Source organism: Brugia malayi (genome assembly GCF_000002995.4).
Source record: "Brugia malayi strain FR3 genome assembly, contig: Bm_v4_Chr1_scaffold_001, whole genome shotgun sequence".
Lineage (NCBI taxonomy): Eukaryota > Metazoa > Nematoda > Chromadorea > Rhabditida > Onchocercidae > Brugia > Brugia malayi.
The window spans coordinates 11,206,136-11,220,808 of NW_025062475.1; the positions used below are offsets into that span (position 1 = coordinate 11,206,136).

Consider the following 14,673-nt stretch of genomic DNA (forward strand, 5'->3'; position numbering starts at 1 on the left):
GGAGACTAGTTTATGACGGCTCATTTTTTAAATTATGAAGCTTAAGTGAGAGAAGGCATTACATTCTCTCTCTTGGAAAATCAAAGAAATTTGCCATAGTTTAAGACGCAGACAGTGGAAACGTTTAAATTAAATTTTCTTCGCTAAAATGATATTATGTATAAGAAACTAAAATACAAATTAATCACTGCTAAAACGCAACAAAAGAAAAATGGTGTGCAAAGAGCATATTATTTACAAAAAAAGTTTGAAAACAGTTCAATTCTAAAAATCACGCTTGCGACTGATTTAGCATACGTTTTACGGTTTTTTGCATATCAGTAATGGAGTCGTTATATGAGGCAATAATGGAAGAATCGACTTGCGCTTGCTCTTTGAGCAATATGATATATACTGCCTAAAAAATAGTCGGGTAAAAATGAATTTGGCTTCAATTCATCACTGCTACCTTGCTATTATCATAAATGAACAAATCTTATTAGAGAAAGGCGCAGTGTCATGAAGTGTAACTTATCAAGCAAAGTAAAATGGGCATTTTAAGGAAATGTAATATATCGAAGTAATATCCTGAAAATGTGCTTACCTCATCATAAACATTACTAACTTCTGGAATGAGATCATCATTTCTGAGCAATTTATGAACATCAGATAACTGAGTGTTTATCGATGTGACACCTTTATTAATCATTGTCCGCACTTCATGCAGTTTATTGAATACAACATTTTTCTTTTGATTCTGGAAGAGAACAGAATTCTTTTGATTCTGAAGTTATGTTAAAGGAAAAACAGGAAAAAATTCCATGTTATTCCGACAATATCGAAAGCGAATATACTGCGCTTCCCAATTCCTTCAATCAAAAAAGACATATTTCAAATCCCTCCAAATAGAATTCTTTTCTACAAGATGTAACTAAATGCAGCGACTCTCACTAAATCTGAAATTATTTGGAGAAATAAGTTAAAAACGAAAACTAATTGTTGATCTATGATAAACTGCAGTATAACCATTTATAAAAGAAATTCAGAATCACTAAATGAAATGAACTGTTTCTGTTACAGCTTTAAAAAATTTAAAAATACAATAGAACTTACTTTCGAGGAATTACCTTTTCTAGTTCCTTGACCAAGTGAAAATCCAAAAATATTATCCAGAACCATTTCCAATAATTTGACAATTAACTGCGCAAATGAAAGAATTTGTAGCACCATGCTGCAGTGACGTAATGTTAAATGGAAACAAAGTGCACCCGTAGCAACATTCGAAGCAACAACAGCTGAAAAAAAAGATCAGTTATTATTACAAACTTTAAAAGTAAATAAAGTTTATTGCACCAAAAATCAAAATTGAAATTACAGGGCTTTCAACTAATATGAAGTCAAAATAACATGCTGAATGTATTCGGGAATGTAACGTTTTTAGTTTTTAAGCGTTTTTAAGCGCAGCTAATCTTACGATTAAAACTTTCGAATCTTGGATCAACTTTCAAAACAAACTAAAAAATGAAATTTAAAATTAACGCAACCTACCAATAATTAAATTTTCAACTTCGGTAACATCCGGTAAACAGCGAAGCAATTTTTCCTCATGAATATGTTCAATAAGCTGAAAAGAAAATACATTTTATTCAACATAAAATAAAGCAGTCACAAAGCTTAAAACACGCTAAAAATTCTAATTACAGCACAGCATATCTTCATCTGCATTAAATTTCCCTTTAATTTTAAACTGCTTTTCAAACTTATAAAAAATCATCAGCCGCTCTCATCATAACAATAATACTATGTTGCATATGCAAAAAATAAGGATTGTGAAAATAACAAAAAAACTTTGATCACAAAATTAAGCATAAAACTAAGTTTACATAGTATAAGGTATTTATTCATAAAGAAAAACCCCCAAATATGTAACTAAACTGCTTTGTTTTCTAAAACGTTAACTCACATTGGATGAGGTTATTTGTTCCGAACATTCCACCACATTTGAAGCTGATTTTAATAAAAGCAATAATAAATCCATTTTTGGCGTATTTGTTAATTCGTATAAATGTACTGGTGGAGGAGATTGTAACAAATTGGGCTGAAACCACATTATTCAGTTAAGGAAGATAGTGATTACCTCGAAAACGCATATTATACTTTAACATTATAAGGTGTGCATATTAGGAATATTTAACATAAAAAAAGCTAATGCTCGCTACCTGAAAGTAAGGTAGAAATGTTGCAAAAATGTCTTATCAAATTTCAAAAAGTACTAGAAATCACAAAGACTAAAATCAAATTTATCACGAAGTTTTTAATAACCTTACCAAAGTTTCATCCTTTTTATATGTTTGTCTGCAATGATCGATATGCTTCTTAAGTTGTTCCAAAAAAATGGACAAATTTCTAACCGTACACTTGGAATGACCTACAGCTGCTATTGACTTCATTAGCAAGTGGCTTAATTTCATTGCATCACACTGGAAAACATCGGTTTGTATTTTTTATAAATTACTGAAGCTTGGAGAACAATATTACAAATAAGATTTTCGAAGCTCCATAAGTTCAGCAAAATGAAAATTGACCTGCTCATGATATGTACGTTGCTTCATTTCGTTAAGTTTTTGCTGTTCCCTATTAACATCAAACGATGGTATGATACCGAAATCACGATTATCTTCAAGTCCAAAAAAATCTGAAATGTTCCAACAGCCTTTTTGCAATAACTGCTGTAAAATTGGTACTGATTAAACTTACTATGTAATTGTTTTAAAATAAAATACTGTCTCCAGCATCTTTTATTCATTTATTTGATATAAATATCCTTTACTTTATAATTCTCAATCAGTCATTCAACCATTAAATAAGCCAATACTTACATATACAAACCGTTGTAAAATTACGAAAATGTCAGGGATAATATTAACTATGTTTATAAAAGGAGAGAATTTGAGCAGTAAGTTTCAAAACATACTTCTTAATATTTTTTTGAAAAAAAAAAACAACTCAAACAGTTGTTCCATTATTAAACGAAAACTAACCAATTGGTTCCTCATCACCATACATAGTATCAACAACAACCTGAACTTTGTCAACTGCAAAACACGCACTCAACGCTCGGGTCTGTATATCAACACCGACAGCAAGGAAGGATTTGCTGACTTTATTAAGAAATTCAACTAGTCTTGGCACTTGCAAAAAACTGCCATTTTTGTAAGCTGTAGTTAAACATTCAGACACCTGCAATTGAAATAAAAGTCACTGAACGACTAGGAACCAAATATGATTTCCTGGTAAATAAGATATGACTAATTCACAAAATAACAATCAAAATCAGTGAATCCCATTCCTCCTGAAAAATAATAATAATAATAAAAAACAAGACTCCAGTTAAAATACCTTATCAATTCCTAGTTTTTTACTCTAAAACATTTAAAGAGCTGGATAAAGTATCTAAACAAACCTCCTTTTCTGTTTGATCAAAAAAAGCGGCAAGTTCTGTATAGTGAATTATAGCACTACTAAACCTACCGTACTGCTCCAGCAAACCATAAACAAGATAACCTGAAATACTGCCACAATCAAATTAGGTGACCAGTGTAACTGCAATCTTGTCATTAAAAACAAAAAAAAATTTAAAGACAGTTCCGCATTTTTATTTTCTGCGAAAGATTATAGCAACAAGGTGAAGAGAATTGGATCAAATTCAAAAAGGACCCCTCATCTGATAAAGCAGAATGAATTAACCTAAAGTATCCCTTTGAATATATTTTATATCCAAATTACGCATAAATCTTTGTACTTGAGTTGTAACACCAATAGATGAATAAGCTTTACATAAAACAATAGCACTGATCGGATCTGATGGGTGATTTTTAACAACCCATTCCAGCAGCAATATTAATTCATATAGTGCATCAGTATCACCTAAATTTTATATCGGTGTTTGAAAAATTGGAAATTAAATTCAGTGGAACTAGCATCAACAATATTGAGTATTTCATAAAATGGTATGAGATAGAGCTGATAATTTCTATTTCGTCGTACTCAATTGGTTATATGTTAAAGAATATTACAGTACGTTATGGAGATGCGATCACCAAAGATAGAACTCACAAAAATTATATTACTTAGTCAGTATACAAATTCTGCGAGTTAAATTTCAAAATCATTGCGCTTTACAGATTTTGAAGTATTGATAAGCTATGTATATGCATGATCTTCAGCTTCATTCCAATGCTACATAAGGATTACTATAAAAGAATAAGCAAACAATTCAACATTCGAGATGCTTTGACTTTACTCGTCAATTCGAATGCAAAAATTGTGCAAAAATTTTATTTCGAATTTAGGCATAAATAAACATACCGTTATCAGCGTACAGGTCCCACAGCAAATTTGCAGCAAGATGCGCATATGCAGCTGCAGCAAGATCAGAATCTGAGCAGTAATCAATCATTTTGATCATATAAGTGACCGTCCTTCTTTTTTCCACTGCTGACTGCTTTTTATGAAGCCCTAATCCTCGCCGTAAACGTTGATATATAATATCAGCCCAGTGAATGTTTGTGGTCTACAAAACAAGAAGTATTCGATTAAATTTAATTTAAAAGTGAATCCATTTTATTAAACAAATATCTCCTAATTCGTTCACAAATTGCTACATTTGTAAATAGAACAAAATTAAAGAAAGACTTACTTTCCCTTTCTCTTGATTATGTTCTTCTTTTAATAAACTGATAAAATCCGAAACCCTCTGTATAAAACCATCAACCTGGTCATCTCTTATAAGGGAGAGAAAAGGCTTCAAATCAACATAACAACACGGTTTGCTATGGAACAAACGGATATACTCAAATATATACTCATCAGGATTACCTGTAAGTTCCTCTTATAAAAAATACTTTCTCTTATAAGTACAGAATTCTCGGAATAATTATCTTCAATTATTGCTTATTCCATAAAAATTGCTCAAAAAACAAAATTATTTATGAGATTCAACTCTTTCCTACACAAGTAACTTACTAAGTTTAAGCGTATCTAATAGACTGATTGCTACAATTTCATTTTCCAATAATTTCCTGACCAGTGTTAGACGTGCAAGAAATGGTCCACGTAAGAGTATTTTATTCAGCGGTTCGGCTAATAGTGACAAAATTCGTTCGACAACTCTATCGAGCAATCTGAAAAATAACTTCAGTTTAGTCAAATGGAATCAATTATCAATCTGAATATTTCTTAGAAAAAAGCTGAAATTTAGACGTTCTCGATCTTTAGAAAATGAATTTGAATCAAACAGTCATCTTTTGCACCTTTTTCTTGCTTCTTCTTCAAATTCCTTCACAGATGCAAATGCCGAATCAAACAGAAACGTCCATAGCGACCAGTCGTCAGGACTGCAAATTAAATACGTTTATAATAATAAGAAAGATACAAAGTGGGGATTCTTTGAAACTCTTAACAAATTTTTCTTTTATAAGAAGTGGAAACTAACTTATTTTTCAATTCATTGATACTACGTTCAATAACAGTCTCATGATCACCTTCCAGTTGGTATAATTTTAAAATTTTGTAAAACAGAAACTGAGCGGGATGCTTTATATGTCGACGCGCCAAATTATCAGCTAAAATACTGACAATTCCAAAAATCAAACTAATTTAATCACTGCTTTTTACCTTTGCAACATGATAAGAAAATTCCTTGATGATTCCTGCATGATATGTACAAAAAGCAAGCAGATGATTTTACTGCCACCAAACATTCGGTTTAAAATTTCAGAAAATATGAGAATTAAACATTATATACATAGTTAAGTACGTGTAGGATATACATCTAAAGAAAATGTTTAGTATATACTTTCAAGAAAGAGCGCAGCTTTAGCATATTGTCCTGAATTTTCCAAGATAAGCACGTATAAATCACATTCTGAAATTCAAGAGAATAATGTTTTGTCCAAGTTCATCTTGTAGTCTATACTTTCAAGAAAGATGAATTGAGCAAAATTCATACCATGCCATCTGAAAATATATTTCTTATGAAAATAACTTTTAAAATCGGAATATCGCAATACAAACCAGCCTCAGCTTGTATCAAATTGGATTCGATCATTTTTGTAACCATTTTTTCAGCTAATGGATAAAGTGTTGACTGAGCTAAATTCTGATCCCCCGTAATTGCCTGCAGTTTTTATTAATCGAAATTATTTGAAACTTTACTTGAAAAGCAAGTGTAGTAAGTCACTGACAAAACAAAAGTATTTTGAAATAGTTCCTAATCTAAAATAAGTGAGAACAGCTTAAAGGAACCAATTTCTTGACCCAAAAACATTGACGCCAAATGCTATTTTTAATTTTCAAGCAAACTTTGCTCAAACTGTGATGTCTAAATACACTAAAGTAAATGCAATCTGAAATAAACCTAATGGAATAAAATAACCTGAACTTCACCAGGAATAAAATCAGACACATAATAGCGCAATGTAACATATACCTATTCAATCAGTAAAAACCTTTTTTAAATAGCAAAGTGCTGAAATCGAAAAAACAGCTGACTTGCATGACGATGCTCATAACATTCCAGAAATAGTATGGATTTCGTTGAAATTCTTTATATAATGCCAAAGCTGTCTTCTGCTGTTGCTTGTAATTTCGTACACGAACATAGCTCATAAATAAATGAGTCAGATACTGTTCGTTTTTAGGATAACGAGCACAGATCTTCTCATATAATACAGATATTCTTTCAGGTGTATATGCTTCCTAAAATTATATTAATAGAAAATATTAGCATGACTCTGCTTGAAACACCAACAGATAAAACTATACTAAAACAAAAATCTTTTCCAAATTTTCAACTGGAAAAGGATAAAAGCGGCTTACGATAATTATGATAGGATGTAAGCTCAGCTGAAACCTTAAAACAGTGACATAAAGCTTGAAGAGTATTTTCATCGAAATCATCTTTCACTGACTCAACTTCATCGATCAGTGGCCATGCTTCACCCACACGGTCAGCACGAATCAAAGCTAGTGCTTTCAAAACCTTTAAAAAAAGAAATCATTTTGAGGTTCGCAGCTTTTACACTGACATTTTACTCTGCTACATTTACGATCCTAACTCACTACAAGTTTTTTGTCCTGACACAAACATTAACTGAGAGTAATTCCAAACAGTGAATCACAATTTATCTATCAAACAATTAATACCTTAGCACAATGAGTGGTTGGATGTTTCTTCAAGACTTTGTCTGCTTCCTGCATTGCTTTTTTGTTACTTCCTGCATCAATTGCATCTGAATCGTGCATATTTTCATTTTTTTTTTAGATGGAACAGTAAAATTATAACTATTCTATGAAATATGGATTAAGCGGATTCATTTGTTCACCTACCTAATTTATTAGGACTTAATTATTACGGATTTAACAATAAATTTCTGCCACGCAAACTCCTAAAATTTAAAGAAATGTTCCGGAAAGTTCAAATTTCAACATATCAGTTTCAACATTACAAATTAAGAATACCATATATCGGTTTGAGCCGTCTTTCCAACACAATTTGGTCACTGCTTTTCAACATTTCCCAGATCAAATCCAACTAAAGCTTTCACAAGCACTAAATTTCAAGCAAAAAATGAATTACATAACATGCAATGAAGCAATAACTCAGGTAATATCAAAAGAATTCCAATCACTTGTACCTTTACCCAATGCTTATTGAAATTTTACAAGTTGTATAAAAACTTAACAATCCACAGTGACAGTCATATGCCCGTCCTTCCATCTAGTTTACTGATTAATTCGCCACTTTCATATTCTAAGTATTACATTATTAACTGAACCTATGAGAAAAATCTTTGTCTTAACTTAAACCAAAATTCGAATTAAACTTCTCAAACATCAACGCCATACAATCCGGAAAACTATCCTACCGCACGACTAATGGATAATTTACAAGAAAAACTAACTGATCAACTTAATGATAAAAAAGCCATTCAGGAAACCCTAAAACCGAACAGATACATCTCAGACCACCCAACTTAGTGCTGTGTTCCAAGGAGACACCTTCAAATCCGACCACTCAAAAAAGTTGTGCAGGATGAAATAACGGAAAGAAATTCAGATTTCCAACTTTTTTCATTTGGTTTCTTTATATTAATCGCAATCTCTTGTATTGTCACTTCGTTGTTAGCTACTCCAATCTAATTAATTTTTTTTTTCTTTTGAAATAATTAACACTGAAAATTTTCCTTCTCTTTCTTTATTTTTCGATTCATCAGTTTTTCCTGGTAATTAATTATAAGTCGCCATATATAAGTAAATTTATTTTCGTTCATTTTATGTTTATACAATTCCGGTACATATCTAAAGTTTTATTTTTCAATTTATATTCGAACGTAAGCATTATGTTTATTGGAAGGGATAAATTGCAATGTTTCTTGAATTTATATTTTCTAGTTGTTAAATTTATCATTTAATATTAATGTAGATTGATTTGTAGATTCATGTATTGCCATGAATGAGTTACGGGATCTCTGTCTTCATGCATTTCAAGCCGCTATTGACGGTGCACAACCATATCAGCGTGTTCGTGACGTAAGTTTTAATCGGATCGATTATTATTTTCAAGTCGTTAAAATAGAAATTGTAAAATGGAAAAAAAAATAGAAATTCACTAAATGCAACACATTTGGTGAGCCTGATTAAAATTTTGGAATTCAGAAAAATTTGAAGATTTCAGACTCTATGCTTAACAAATGGGTGTGTCAAAGTGGGACAGCGGATTTATCAAGTTAACCACAATATTCATTTAGCTGCTTTCGGTAAGGCTGCGTTGGATATGGTACGTGGTGCGGAGGATACATTGGACGATCATATCATCGAAGGTATTGCAAGCGTTCCAAGGGGCACACTCCAGAAATTGTACATTTTGATAAAATTCAATTTTTACCAAATGATCGGTAAGAGAAACGGAACTTGCCATCCTTAGAAGTATACCAATAAAACTGAATGAAGACTGATTTAGATGAGATGGAATACTTCAGCGGTTTAATCTAGTTTATTGTTTAATCTTAACAAACTTAAGTTTTTGTCAGAAAAAACATAAATTTGCGAACGAAGTTCCTGGAAGGTGCAACAAATAACTTACCGGATGAGAATGCTTGTAATAATGCTCGGCTGATTGAAGAAATGGCAGAGAGATTGCAGACATCAAATGATATCTTTCTTGTATTGGTTTCAGGTTTTTTCTCTTTACTTTTTAACTTTATGGAATTCTCAAAAGAAGATCAGCAAGTCGTTGTTTAAAAAATGGATAAATCATAGTGGGTAAAAAGAGAAGCTAAAGATTGATTTTTTGAGAAATTTACTCATATAGCGATAATTTCCTGATCTCCGAAATTTTCGACTGTTGTTTGAACTTTTCTGTCAAAGATTTTGAAAACTCGTTTAGGTGGTGGTTCAGCTCTTCTCTCAGCTCCAATTTCTTCTATTTCACTTGATGATAAACGAAAAACTATAAATGCAATGACTTCTCGTGGAGCTGATATTAAGCAAGTGAATATTGTTCGAATAGCACTTTCACGACTGAAAGGTGGCAAATTGGCCCAAATAGCACATCCTGCCAAAGTAACAATATAATCTTTCAGTTTAGAATTAGGATCGACCTTAAAAGTATTTTCTAGTCGTAGCTTTGTGTACACGCAATTATTTTTAACGTATTAAAGTTGTTTACAGTTATTCACTTGCTAATAAATTAATGAAGAATGACATCCCATCTAGTCTTTTGCAGATTTTAGCTATTATCGTTTCCGATGTTGTTGGCGATTCATTGGAATTTATAGCCAGTGGTCCGACTGTTATTTCTCCAGATAAATACGATCCAGTTATTATTTTAAAGAGATTGAATGCTTGGGATGCTATACCCAGTTCAGTGCAGGCCGCTCTTAGCGAGCCTTATAAAATGAATTCAGCTCACGTGAGCATGTGCTTATCTTTTTGTTTTTTCTATTTCCAATGTTTTTATTTATGATTTACTGCTTCAGTTTTGGATTTGGGGGAATTAGTGGGCTCTCGAAAAAAGATTTCATAACCAACCATTTTCTTTGTTTTGTCCTGTGTGATGAGCAATTATTCAGTAATATGTTTTTTGAATGCTTCTTAACGATATACTTAAAATAACGAAACTTACAAATATATATATATATATGTATATATAATATAACAAAAACATATAATAACAAAACTTAAAAAGAAAAGCACAAGTTCCTAACATCATTAAATTATCTTCTTTTTTAGGATATTGAACATATTGATGTTCATAATACGATTGTTGCAAACAATAAAAGTGCACTGTTAGGTGCCAGTGAGGTTTTAAGAAAAAATGGCTATCAATGTCATGTTGTAAACACTGCTGTTATGGAAGACGCTAACTTATTTGGATTTCAACTTGCCAATATCATTAATGCATTGATAGCAGGAAAATCATTTTATCAGGCATTACAATCTGCGAATATGATATCAAATAATACAGCACCATATGGAGGTGAATACTGATCTATATTGATAGAAATCATAAGAGCTTTATTTTATTTAACTGAATTGTTAAAAAATTTCAATTTTCAGTAAATTCCACTATTTGAGATAAAACTGCTCTGCTATTTGGTGGTGAATGTACGGTAACGGTAAAAGGAAGCGGTAAAGGTGGTCGCAATCAACAAATTGTTCTTGCTGCCCTTTCGAAACTGCTTGAGCAGTCGAATTTCGGACAGGAAAAGGTGGAGTTCGCACTGATGAGTGCTGGTACAGATGGCCAAGATGGACCAACAGATGCAGCTGGAGCTGTTCTAACCAGTAATGATATGCAATACTTTCTTGAAGTGGGATCGCAATGGAAAAAAACAGTGATTGATGAATATATAGATAATAATGATTCTTATAATTTCTGGAAGAAATTTAATAATGGAAAATCGCACATCATTTTCGGACCTACCGGGACAAATGTGATGGATGTTCAAGTATTATTACTCAATACGAAATAAAATTTTAGGAAATCAAAATGTAACATTTAAAAAAAAAGAATCAAAATTTGAAACAGTTGGAAAATGTCTGACATTTTAAAGTATGAAGAAAATTCTTTGCTTTTTATTTTGTGTTATGCGTATCACACAACACTCACGGATTTTGGTGATAACAATATTTTCTAATTTCCTGATGAGATTCAGTAAAAACAATGAAATTAATTTTGAATTATGGCTTTAAATAAATACTAAGACTGCTTTTACTGCTCCGAGCTGCATGGCCCGGTTGTGGTGAAACACTGTGTTTCGGAAGATGACCATAGTAACAGTCAGGTCTCCCACCTATTTTGCTAAATATGATTTAAATTAGCAGTCTTCTGGAAAGAGTTTCGTAAGCGGGTTAGTAATCTGAGCGAAATTAAGCAGTAAAGTCGGTCCTGCACTGCAAAAATGATCTCCGGTTCGTCTCTCTATTCTAATTTTTATGAAGCAAAGATAATATTTTGTACCGATATTTCTTGGGAGGAAGGACGGTATGGAATAAAGAGGAGTGTGTGGGTAGATCCTTAGTCCCACTCGAATATCCATTAATTTTTAAATTTATTTAATGGATCCATTCTTGGATGGTCATTTTGGGTGACGGTGACTGGCTGAGTGGTCTAGTGGTATGATTCTCGCTTAGGGTGCGAGAGGTCCCGGGATCGATCCCCGGCTCAGCCCTTCTTTTGTAAAAGTCGTGTTTGTTTCCTGAAATTGTACGGCAGGGTAGTCTTGTCACAATGATCTAAATTAATTAATGAAATGATCTGTGGCTGTTGATAGAAAAATAATAATTTGGTAAAAGCATTTTTGTTTCTCATTAACATGTTTAGGGTATTCGTTTACCACAGATATAAGTAAGAAATCTATTGATTTTAATAAATTCATCAATTTCATCTGACAAATTTTACATTTGCGAAGAATAATCTTTTTGTTCGTAGCTTAGTGTTATCATTAAACTAGATTCCAATTTAAGTGAAATAAAGATTTAAGAATAGTAGTCTTTATTCCTTTTTTTTTTTTTCAGTTGTAAAGTAATCTTATGATTGCCTTATTAAAATTTCTGGTCTTAGACTTGAGTATTTTTCTATAGATTAAAGTTGAGAGATTTTTCTATAGATTAAAGTTACCATTGCCTAGAGAATGATCCATAATTAAGTTTGAAGATAGAAAACACTGTAAAAGATCTATCTTTGCTTGATATTTAATGAATAAATTAGAGATAAATGAATATTTTTCAAAAACAGTATAAATCTGACCATCCAATTTCTAATTTATGACCTAACTTATTTTGATAAAATCACAAATGAAATGATCTGTGGCTGTTGATAGAAAAATAATAATTTGATAAAAGCAAAGAACAAATAAATTCAGAAAATACGTAGCGGTAAAAATGATAGTGTATTTATTCTGTATATCAAATTCATTGTTCTAAATTGTTTGGTATGTGAGTAATGATAAGCGCAAAAAGAATAACAGTTATAATATCAGTTACCGCCATTAAATATAACAATGAAAAGTACTGTATGCACATGAACTAAATGACAAGTAAATAGTAAAATGAAACTAAATTAGTATATTGAAGAAATAAGGTTTCTTTAGTTCCACCTAGTACTTATTACTAGTACGTATTATCGATTGCTTTTGATAATAAAAGTGGTCTTTAACTTTTGACCTCTTTTTGATTTTATAATGTTTAACTGACTTTATTGAAATTAACTTTTCTATAATATGTAATTGGGTAGTCGGTAGACGCCTCATTAGCTCAGTGGCAGAGCGTCTGTCTTGTAAACAGAAGGCCGCTGGTTCGATCCCAGCATGAGGCACTTGTATGATCCGGTTGATCACAGCCCGAGGTGCAAGATTTTCCTATTTTCAAATTGAATAAAAATTATCTAAGCTAAAATACATGCTTTGTTTTACTGTATTTTATGTTTTAATCTGTTTTATAATGATCAATTGAACTTTTCCATTTGCTTTAATTTGAATTTCATACAGCGAAATAATATTTCACAAATTTGGTTGAGCTTAAAAATCAAAACATTCCTCCAATGCATTCTTTCATTGTTAGTTCAAAAAAATAAAAATAATAAAACAAAGCTTATTTAGTATTATTTGTTTTATGCTCCTCTCATTGTAAATTTTTCAAATATTAATTCAAAATAAGGTTTGATTGTATTTAGGAGAGAATGCTACTAGCATATTTAGCCCTAATGTAATCAGTGCTAAAACTTGTGTTTTTTTTTTCTTTTTTCTTTTAAGATAAAATCAATTTAAGATTTAACTAAGTCTTGATATGAGTTAAAATTGATCGTTTTGCTCATATTTAATGAAATTTTGATCATTCGAATTATTAACAAATTTGCTAGAAGATTATGCTTATCATAAATACATGCATGCAATTGGAAATTACTCTATTAGTATATTAATTTTAACTAAAAGGTAAAATTCATAATTTCAACAGTAAGTTACTTGCAGTTGCTACTAATTTACTTATCTACTAATTTGTAGATAATTTGGGTAGCATATCATTTGAAGAAAAGAAAGTAGGCAGGTGAAAAAGGGCATGAAAAAGAATGAGTCATTTTTTAATTGCATATTCTTCCATCAAATGTAATTAATTTAATCTTTCCATCATTAATGCAACAATTAAAATATCATTTGCATCAAAATAATAACGTTAAATTCATGAAAGAACCTGAAAATAACAAGACGATACTTTTATGAAGTAATTTGTTTTTCTATTCACATATATCATTAAGGATAATTATGTGATTTAAAAGTTCCTATGTCATCTGAAAATTTCAGATTTTAATTTCAATTCTAATTTTACAAAAGTAGGTAACAACAGAAAGATCAATTGGAAAAATGAACGAAATCCGAGTTTTCTTTTTTCAAGAATAATCTATTTCGTCCATTATTCCTTCAATTCATTTATTGTAAAAAGACAGAAAAGAAGTATACATTTTACTCATATAATTTGATTAGATTATTTATATTTATAGAAACAAGCATGAATATCAAAGCTTTTAGATCATTTTTATGGATCTTATAGATCAGGTAGGTAACATTATAAAAGAGATGAAATGATTAAAAAGTTTAAAAAAGTCTAAGCTATTTCTTCTTTTATTTTCAAACCTTAATAAACGTACAATCGAACAGTCAATGTATTTAAGTTAGAACTTCTAAAAGAAAAAAAAATGTCATTTTAAATTATAAAATATTAGGAAGAGTTAAATCCTTTCATGAATTAAACCAAACATAATATGAGAACATCCACTTATTCTTACTTTCTTGTTTTTGTTAAAATAAAAATTCTTTTTTTTTTTTTTTTTTAGCTAAAAATCTGTAGCTACATACGAATTTGACAAAATCTGATTATAAAAATGAGAAAATTAAAGAAATTTTGACGAAAAAAAAATAGGTAAATAAATTTCGAATTTTGTAATTTTTTCAAATAATGATTCAAACGGAGACTTCAACTTCATTAAAAGTCAAACAATTGTTTCCTGAAACAGGCTCCTTTGATTGAATAACTTCCACTTTTAATGTTATAATGACATAAAAGGAAGGAGAGCAAGAATTTAGACATTTCCGAAACCTCTAGTTCACGAATACTGTTCAAAGTATCCAGTTATTT

At 30.8% G+C, this 14,673-nt stretch overlaps 2 protein-coding genes and 2 non-coding genes across 5 annotated transcripts; 3 read left to right on the forward strand and 1 right to left on the reverse strand.

Moving 5' to 3' along the window:
* Positions 1–271: 271 nt before the first annotated feature.
* Bma-cra-1 (P120, putative) lies at positions 272–7,555 on the reverse strand (the record flags this gene model as incomplete). Its single annotated transcript, XM_001897185.2, has 21 exons — positions 272–397; positions 584–736; positions 1,093–1,274; positions 1,528–1,603; positions 1,943–2,077; positions 2,307–2,459; positions 2,565–2,674; positions 3,021–3,219; positions 3,443–3,543; positions 3,727–3,906; positions 4,348–4,552; positions 4,679–4,857; positions 5,005–5,162; positions 5,292–5,375; positions 5,474–5,603; positions 5,837–5,905; positions 6,055–6,157; positions 6,532–6,738; positions 6,893–7,021; positions 7,186–7,271; positions 7,501–7,555. 21 exons carry the CDS (start codon positions 7,553–7,555, stop codon positions 272–274), a joined length of 2,820 nt encoding a protein of 939 aa, XP_001897220.2.
* A 935-nt stretch (positions 7,556–8,490) lies between these two features.
* Bm2166 lies at positions 8,491–11,015 on the forward strand (the record flags this gene model as incomplete). 2 transcript variants are annotated; one of them, XM_043077491.1, is made up of 7 exons in its annotated part: positions 8,491–8,571; positions 8,717–8,898; positions 9,072–9,217; positions 9,428–9,603; positions 9,767–9,952; positions 10,273–10,519; positions 10,618–11,015. In XM_043077491.1, 7 exons carry the CDS (start codon positions 8,491–8,493, stop codon positions 11,013–11,015), a joined length of 1,416 nt encoding a protein of 471 aa, XP_042933425.1. The 2 variants fall into 2 exon arrangements, with proteins under 2 accessions (XP_042933425.1, XP_042933426.1); XM_043077492.1 differs by lacking the exon at positions 10,618–11,015 and adding an exon at positions 10,600–10,616.
* A 627-nt stretch (positions 11,016–11,642) lies between these two features.
* Bm14595 lies at positions 11,643–11,714 on the forward strand. Its single transcript has one exon. It is a non-coding gene; the product is annotated as a tRNA-Pro (tRNA).
* A 1,073-nt stretch (positions 11,715–12,787) lies between these two features.
* On the forward strand, positions 12,788–12,859 carry Bm14596. Its single transcript has one exon. It is a non-coding gene; the product is annotated as a tRNA-Thr (tRNA).
* Positions 12,860–14,673: the final 1,814 nt, after the last annotated feature.